General features: G+C 65.6%; 2 protein-coding genes across 2 annotated transcripts in view; one reads left to right on the forward strand and one right to left on the reverse strand.

The window, feature by feature from the left end:
• Positions 1 to 5: 5 nt before the first annotated feature.
• Positions 6 to 7,975, forward strand: part of VPS9D1 (VPS9 domain containing 1) — a 13,160-nt gene continuing 5,190 nt past the window's right edge. The window contains exons 1-14 of the mRNA XM_019505373.1: positions 6 to 56; positions 296 to 371; positions 618 to 710; positions 810 to 972; positions 1,172 to 1,283; positions 1,874 to 1,936; positions 2,400 to 2,452; positions 2,796 to 2,883; positions 3,212 to 3,297; positions 3,594 to 4,009; positions 5,043 to 5,172; positions 5,424 to 5,632; positions 5,992 to 6,070; positions 7,046 to 7,150. Coding sequence (XP_019360918.1) covers positions 6 to 56; positions 296 to 371; positions 618 to 710; positions 810 to 972; positions 1,172 to 1,283; positions 1,874 to 1,936; positions 2,400 to 2,452; positions 2,796 to 2,883; positions 3,212 to 3,297; positions 3,594 to 4,009; positions 5,043 to 5,172; positions 5,424 to 5,632; positions 5,992 to 6,070; positions 7,046 to 7,150 — 1,724 coding nt within the window. The remainder of the gene's footprint in view (positions 57 to 295; positions 372 to 617; positions 711 to 809; positions 973 to 1,171; positions 1,284 to 1,873; positions 1,937 to 2,399; positions 2,453 to 2,795; positions 2,884 to 3,211; positions 3,298 to 3,593; positions 4,010 to 5,042; positions 5,173 to 5,423; positions 5,633 to 5,991; positions 6,071 to 7,045; positions 7,151 to 7,975) is intronic.
• CDK10 (cyclin dependent kinase 10) overlaps positions 5,133 to 7,975 on the reverse strand; it is a 25,377-nt gene continuing 22,534 nt past the window's right edge. The window contains exon 14 of the mRNA XM_019505374.1: positions 5,133 to 5,145. The gene's annotated coding sequence lies outside the window, so the exon portion shown is untranslated. The remainder of the gene's footprint in view (positions 5,146 to 7,975) is intronic.

The following is a 7,975-nucleotide window of genomic DNA, read 5'->3' on the forward strand; positions in this document are numbered from 1 at the left end:
GCGCCATGAAGCTGGCGCACGGGGCCTTGCGCCTCGACAGCGCCCAGCGCCCCCGGGTGCGCGCTGGGTGCCCCCCTGGGGCCCTCCCAGGCCTGGGGGGCGGTGCCCTGGGGTGGGGGTATTCCCAGGGTAACGGGGTGCGGGGCCGGGGCGCTTTGTAGTGGGGGGGATGGTCTCCATGCCCAGGGTTTGCCCCCCCCGGCACCTGGGTCGCGACCCCCCGTGCAGGCAGGACGGGGCCCCCACCCTGGGAGCCGCGAGCCGGGCTCGGCTCCTGACCCGCGTCCCTGCGCAGGAGGCCTACGTGGAGTACCTGAAGAGCATCCGCTACATCTCCCAGGCCCTGCTGGAGGAGGCAGCGGCCGCCCCTGGTACGCCCCCGTCTGTCCCAGCCCCTGGGTCTGCTCCCGCCCGGGTTTCATCCGTCTGTCTCCCGTCTTGCTCCTTCCAGCCTCTGCGGGGCTCCCCTTCGGAGGTGGCGCAGAGCCGGGCCCTGTGCCCAGGCAGGGGCAGGGACTGTTGCCCTGAGGGAGGCAGCCCCACAGCTATCCCCCCCACACTCCGGTCCTGGCGCGGCTCCCTGGGGCACAGACTGCCCTGCCCCTCTCCTGTGCCAGATGGGGCCGAGGGGGTGACGCCCGACACGGCCAAGATGCTGAAGCTCGCGGAGCAGTGCCTGGAGAGAGCTAAGTCCAGCGTGGCTGAGCTCGGTGAGCGCTGGGCTCGGAGCTGTTGTAGGAGGCATGGGGCTGGGGCTGGGACCCGGGGCCTTTAGCCCTTCTCAATCCCCTTGCTTTCCCCGCCCGCAGGGAAGACCCAGGTGAAGCCAGCAGCCCCCGAGAAGGGCCCAGGCCCCGCTCCCGTCTCCCGGCACCGCAGGGTCTTCTCGGACGAGGGAGGGAAGCTGTCGCCCTTCCTGCCTCCAGAGATCTTCCAGAAGTTGCAGGTCGCTGAGGCGCAGGGCTCCAAGAAGTGAGTGGGGCCTGGCTGGGGGTGGGGCAGGGGGCAGTGGGATGCATGGGCTGGGTGAGGATCCTCGCCCCATGCGCATGCTCCGTGCCAGCCCTTCCTGCCCAGGCGGTTGCAGGGGGTGGAGAGGGGCCTGTATCGGCCCATTCCAGCTCCTCGCAGCTTGCCCGTGCTCCCCCTCAGCGGCTCCTGGTCTTTGCAGGGAGCTCACACCACTGGAGGAGGCATCACTGCAGAACCAGAAGCTGAAGGCCACGTACGAGGCACGCCTGGCCCGGCTCAACCCCAGCCAGGCCCTGCAGAAGACCTCTCTGGCAAGTGCAGCTGGGGTGGCAAGGGGTGGAGAGTGGGGGGTTGCACTCAGGCAGAGAAGGGGCTGTGCCATCTGGCAGGGCCCAGCCCCCTCCCTTAGGGCTCCCAGGTGACGGACTGCTGGACCGCAGCCCCAGGAGTGCAGGCTTGACCCACTGGTTCCCCAGCTGGCCGGGTGGCTCCGGGTTGTCGGACAGACAGGGCTCCCTGGAGCAGGACTGGGGGGAGGGTGGGAACTGAGAGTAGGCAAGAGCAGAGCCCCCTGTGTGGCCCACGGCTGAGGGGCTAGTAGCAGCTGCTGCTTCATGGGCTGGATGAACCTGGGGCACAGCCAGCCGGGCCCTGGGGTGACCACGCGTGCTCACAGCCGAGGCGTAGTCAAGCCCACAGGATGGGCCTGGGGCCTGTCCAGCCACCTGCCAGCCTTGGTCTGGGGTGCAGAAGCGTGGAGTGGGGTGTCCTTAGCCACTACCTGAAATGCCCTGCCATTTCCTGGCATGTGGAAGGGAGCAGGGTCCTGGCTGGGTGCTCCTGGCACAGGGGAGCAGGTGAGAGTTAGGGCTTGCCCACAACACCTGTGTGTGCTTTGCAGACGCTGTCCCTCCAGCGGCAGATGATGGAGAACCTGGTGATCGCTAAGGCACGGGAGGAGACCGTATCCTTCCCAAGGCACCCCTGTGGCGCCCAGGGGTATCTGTGCCTTCCCCCTCAGGCCAGGGCTGGGTGAGGGTGGGGCTGGGGTGAGGCTCAAGGAGCAGCGGTTGTTGAGCCAGACCAGCGCATGTGGGGCTCTGAGACCAGGTAACACGTGCTGGGAAACCCAGCCTGCCCCCCCTCTGCAAACACCCCTCCCAGATTCCAGATTGCACCTAGGCCAGGTCAGAAAACCCTCCCTGCTCAGCTGAACTCTGGCCCTGCCTGGGAGGGGACTGGGGCTAGGGCAAATACAGCCTTGCCCCCGGGGTTGCCCACACCCCACCTGTGCTGGCTCTCAGGGCCAGGCCAGCCTATGGCAGGCATGGGGGCTGCGCTCTGTTTACATTTTCTGTTTAACCCTGGCCAGAAGAACGTGAGGCCGCAGAGGGCCGTGCCTGGGCCTTAACTCTGCTGTATTCCAGCTCCAGCGCAAGATGGAGGAGCGCCGGCTGCGCCTCCAGGAGGCAGCCAACAGGTAAGGAGGGCGGGGGCCACGCTGCAGCAGAGGAAGGGGAGTATTCCCTTACTCAGCGCTCTGGGCCTTGGGCACCCGGCTGGGGTCCATTATGCCCCATCTGAGGCTGGGGGGCCGTGGAGGTGCTGCCTTCTGAGCCCTTCCCGAGCCCAGAGAGTGTCTGCAGCCTTGTCTTCGAGCCTTCTGCCCAGGTTTCAACTGCCATGCCCTCTGCTTGGGGAGGTCGTTGCAATGCACTGAGTAGGGTGGATGCCCTGTCTCTTCTGTGCCTGGGTCCATGGTGGCAGCCAGGATGCAGCCACCTGCTCCAGGCCTCACCCTGATGCATGCCATGTCCCTGCAGGCGGTTCTCCAGCAGCGTGGCCCTAACCCCTGAGGAACAGGAGCAGCGGGAGCTCTATGCCGCCATCCTGGAGTACGAGCAAGACCATGTACGTCCCTGCACCCTGCCTAGTGCTGCTGGGCTCCCAAACCAGCAGCAGCCCGTGCCTCTGTGTCCTCTGCTCCCAGGCACCCAGAAAGGGCTGAGGGGTGTGCACGGGCTGGCCATGCTCCCCAAAGCTGGAGCTCAGCTGGCTGGGGCTGGGGCATCATTGAAGACTGGGTCTGCCCAGCTGCCTGCGTGTGTTGTGGGACAAGTGTAGTCCCCCAGGGTCCCCTACCTGGGTGTGGTGTCTCCAGGGGCGGGGGGAGCTGTAGTCCTGCCTGGCACAGGTGGTGCCTGCCTCCCTGATCTCTCACATGCTCTTCCTCCCCAAGGAGTGGCCCCGGCTCTGGAAGACCAAGCTGAGGAGGAACCCGGCAGACCTCACCCTGGTGTCCGGCCTCTTCTCCTGCCTCCTCAGGTAGGCTCCAGCTCTAGGGACTGCTGGAGGCACCTTCTCTGAGCCCAGCCCTGGCACAAGGGGGATTTGGGTGGCCTCACAGCTGGCCAGGTGTTTGCTGGAGTCTCTCCCCAGCAGAGATGCTCCTGGGGTCTGTGGGAAAAGCTGCTCCAGCTGCAAGGGTGGCCTTGTGGGGCATGACCTGGCTCCCCTCAGCAGCCACCTGGAAACTACAGTGTCCCCAGCATGAGCTCGTGGGACAGCAGGACACATCCCAGTCCCGGGCACGGCAAGCAGTCTTTTTCCTTCGCTCCTAGCTGTCCCGACCATCCCATCTGCCAGCTGCTGCGGAAACTGCAGTGTGCAGTCTACAGCCGTCTCTACCCTGTGGTTAGCCGGGGCATGGGCGACCCCATGACCTGCCTGTCACTAGATGCTGAGGGGCTGTCAGAGCCGGGGGGCCGGCGGCTCCGGGCCTCGCAGAGCCTGCACTGCATGTTCTCCGTGCACGAGACCAACCAGCTCAACCTGCGCCACAGCCTCTCCAGCGCCCCCCTCATCGAGGACCCGCCCACCCCTGCCTCTAGCCCCTGCCCGCCCCAGCGGGACAGCTCCTTTGAGGACCTGGAGCGGTTCCTGATGGGGCCTGAGGGTGCAGCCCCAGCTGAGAAGAAGGTGGCATCTCTCCCAGAGCAGCTGAAAGGCATCGTGAAGGACATCCACAATGCCATGGGTGAGGGGCTAGAGCCATGGGACAGTCTGAAGGAGCCTGGGTATTGGCATCACATGCCACTGGGTGCTTTCTAAGCAGGCTGGAACAGGGCTGGGCACTCCCAGGGCATTGCCATGGCTCAAAGCAGAGGCTACATTCCTCCCCCAATGCCCCCAGCTGCCTTCTCAGACCCAGCAGGCCCTGCCCCATAGCTGGGCTTTGAGCTGCATCACTGCTACTGGTGTGGGCCTCTGAAACCCATTGCCTCTGGTCAGAGGTGCAGTAGTCCAGTGGGGTGGTACACGGGCTGCTGGCATAGGACTGTGGCTCCAAGTCTCGGCTGTGTGGCCGCTAGAGGGCAGCGTTGGCCCCTGGAGCTGTCAGCTCTGCTCCACGGGCCTGGAGCCAGGCTGCTGCATGGAGCTGCATGGCACCAGCTGCCGGGGCAAAGGCCTCCAAGCCCCACAGCTGCCTGCTCCCTGCTGCAGCCCCTGTCCCAGCTCGCAGAGCCCAGGTGTTGCAGGAGCAGCCTGGGCAGAGCTGGTGGCAGCTAGTGCTTCCAGAGCTCTGCCAGGCACTGCACAAAGCTCTTGGCAGCCTGGGCCAGGCAGAGGCTGCGTGGCGAGATGCAGGGAGGTGAGGGTTTGGGGCAGTGCTGATGAGGTTAGATGGGAGGTGCTGTCTCCTGGGAGCCATGTGCAGGATGGAAGGATCCTGGGAGAGAGACCAGGGGGCTGGTGATGTCTGCAGGGACAAGGAGATGCTGGCAGGGGGATTGAGAGCCCTGCTTGAGTCCTTACAGGAGGGCTCCCTAGCCCTGGGGAGAGGCCGGAGGGCCGGGCTGTTAGGCCTGGAGCTGGGGGGTGGGGAAGGGGTTGGTGAGAGAAGAGGTGACCATGGGTGAGGTTACCCTGGACAGGGGCAGGCCGGAGCCTGGAAGAGCCAGCCCCTTGGGTTTGGTTCCCTTTGCCCCAGGTAGAAGCCCCGGGGGCACCACTCGTGAAAGGCCACAAGCCAGCTATAGCAACTGAGCGTGCTCTCTGCCTGCCCCCAGACCAGCTCCTGTCCCTGGCCCTGCTGGCCTTCGAGAGCCTCAACGCCGCCCCCGCCAAGGACCAGTGCCTGGCCTGCATTGAGGAAGCCTTCTTCCCCCCGCTCTGGGCCCCACTGCTGGCTTTGTACAGGTACCACGCGCCTGGGCAGGGGCTCGAGACCCCACACCTGGCCCCCTCCCAGTGCCAAGTTGGCGCCTGCTGCTCCATGTGCCCAGGGCATGCAGGAGCTGCACAGCCGGGCCTGTGTGGTTCCAGCATTGCCCAGCCTGCCCCTGCCCCTGCCCCTGCCCCATGTCCAAGATGTGCCATGACTAGGCCTGCTCGGGGAGTGCTGCGCTGTGTTGCGTTGTTCTCCACCAGCCCCCACTCCCTCCCTGCAGAGCCGTGTACAAGGCCCAGGAAGCTGCCCTTTCATGGGGCATGGAGCGCCACCACAACACACCACCTGCGGACATGGGGGTCCCCTCCAAGCTGCTGCCCTGGGACAGTGCAATGCAGGTGCCGGGCTCCTACCCCTACAGCGCTGCCGTGCAGGAGCTGCGGCTCATTGCCCTCGAGAGCTGCCCGCAGAGGAAGCTGGACTGCATTGGTGAGGCATGTGGGGGGGCTCTGGGGCAGGAGCCAGAGCCATCAGGCTATGGCACCCCCTTCTCACGTGGCTTTTGGGCAGGGGGGCTGCGTGGGGCAGGGGAGCCATGCTGTGCCCATGCTGTCAGCAAAGCTAGGCAATGCCCCCTTGAGCTGTGATCTCCCCTGGGCCATCTGAGCATCCCTGCTGCGTGCTGCAACACCCCCTTCTGCCCTAGCCCTGTCCTCCCACAGGCAGTGGGAGGAAGGTTTGCTTGGTGTAAGGCTGGGGTTGGCCCCAGTGCCACCTGCCAGGGGAGGCTGCAGGGCCTGGGTGTGGGCTGCTGTCCCTGATGCTGGGGCTTGGTGCCTTGCTTGCAGTGCGAGCTCTGCGCATGATCTGCGAGTGTGCTGAGGAATACTGCGGGGCACGGGAGAGCCAGCCCCCCGCGGCTGCTATGTGAGTATGGCAGGGATGCAGCACAGTCCCTGTTCCCCTGTCAGCCCTGGACTCTTGAGGCTGGAAGGATGCAGTGTGGGAGATGGGGGAGGGCCAGGCTCCACAGCTGGGTGCTTTGAGGGTGCTGGTCCCCTTGCTGCCATGATGAAGTCTCCTGCAGCCCATCTCTGAGCCGTGTGGGGCAGCTCAGTACGAAGCTGTCAGGCCCACTGGCTAGCATCCACCACCTCTCCATTGCTGCAAGGCACCTAGCCCATTTTGCATTGCTGACACCAGGCTTGATGGATCACTCCTGACAATGCACCATGCCACGGGGGTCCTCCCTGCCATGCTGCCGACACGGGCCCCCCGCCCAGTCAGCCAAGCTGTCGGCTGGCAATTTAGCGAGCTCGGAAGCTGTCACAGGGACTTAGGCAGCAAGCAGGAGATGGTGGGACCGCGAGCAGGGCCCTGCGCCCTGGTGAGACAGCAGTCCTGCGGCTGGACTGTCAAAGCAATGAGCAGGGAACTAGGGAGACAGCCGAGCCGGGACGGGGAGGCGGCAGGCGGCTGCTACTCCCAGCTGGGACTCGATTGTCCAAGCTCTACAGACCTGAAGGGCGCGAGAGCAGGCGCCGTGACCCCCACACTCCCAGCAAAGCCTCGGCCTGTGGGAGCAGTGCTGTAGCACTGTGTGGCGGGGAGAACCAGGCTGTCCCAGGGGTGCTCACAGCCTTTGGTCTCTGCATCTCTCTTGGCTTCTGATCCAGCAGCTCCTGGGAGTCTAGTGTCCCCCCTGTGCGTGTGGGCACAGCAGCTCATCTCAACATCCCCAGCTGCCTGTGCCCTCCAAGCGCTTTGCAGTCCAGCCTGGCCGCTCACCTAGGGAAACTGAGGCACAGAGGGGCAGTGCTGTCAGGCAGGGAAGAACCAGTTGGGGATGAGGAGGGGTCTGCCCTGCAGGGAGCAGCCTGACGCTGCTCTGTGCCCCCGCAGTGGTGCTGACGACCTGCTGCCCATCCTATCCTACGTGGCCGTGCGGAGCAGCCTGCCCCAGCTGGTGTCGGAGTGCGCTGCGCTGGAGGAGTTCATCCATGAAGGGTAGGATGGGGCAGGTCCACCCTCTGGGGACCCCAGGGACGAGGGCCAGGCCTACCTGTGACTCCGCGCCAGCCACCCCATGCATGCTTCCAGCAGGCTGCTGTGCCATGAGGGCAGGGGCAGAGCTGGGGGCTTAGCTTCATGCTGTTGCCCTGCTGCATGGCCCTGGTCACGTCTCCTGACACCCCAGCCCAGGCAAGCTGGAGGCTGGGGTACAATGAAGAGCTGGGTGAGTTCCAGAGCCAACAGTATTGGGAGGGGGCACCCCAGCCAAGCTTCCAGCTGGGAGGGGACCTTCTGGGGCCCCAGAGTCCCCCTGCACTGCCCCCTCCCCTAGAGATCCCTGCAACAGTGACAAGGGGGCCAGATCCCTTTGAGCGATGCTGGTGCCACGTGTTGGGGGTGGGGGGCGTGTCCTATATCCAGAACCACCCACTGCCCCTCGCTGCAGGCTGCATGGCGCTGTCAGCTCAGCTAACGAGCCCTGATGCTAATGAGCCACAGCACCGCAGCTGAGCCCTAATCGGAGGGGACAGGCTGCGGGGAGAGTAGGGGGGCAGACCAGACCCCGCAGAGGAGCAGGGGGAAGGGCTGGCCTGGCCCCGCTCAGCCTACTGGGCTCTGCAGCTCCTGCCCTTCCCTGAGACCCTGCAGCTCAGCCCCCCCCACCCCCACCTGCAGCCCCACGGGCTGGGGCAGAAGCCAGTAACACAGGGTTACGGCCATGGACGCCGCAGCCTGGCCCCTTGCAAGGGCCAGTGTCAGCGCCAGCTCTATACTTGGTGGCTGCTGCTGGGGAAGCTTTGCCCCCCCCCAGCCCCAGCC

This window comes from Gavialis gangeticus, unplaced genomic scaffold, assembly GCF_001723915.1.
Source record: "Gavialis gangeticus isolate Ggan-Ray unplaced genomic scaffold, GavGan_comp1, whole genome shotgun sequence".
Classification (NCBI taxonomy): Eukaryota; Metazoa; Chordata; order Crocodylia; family Gavialidae; genus Gavialis; species Gavialis gangeticus.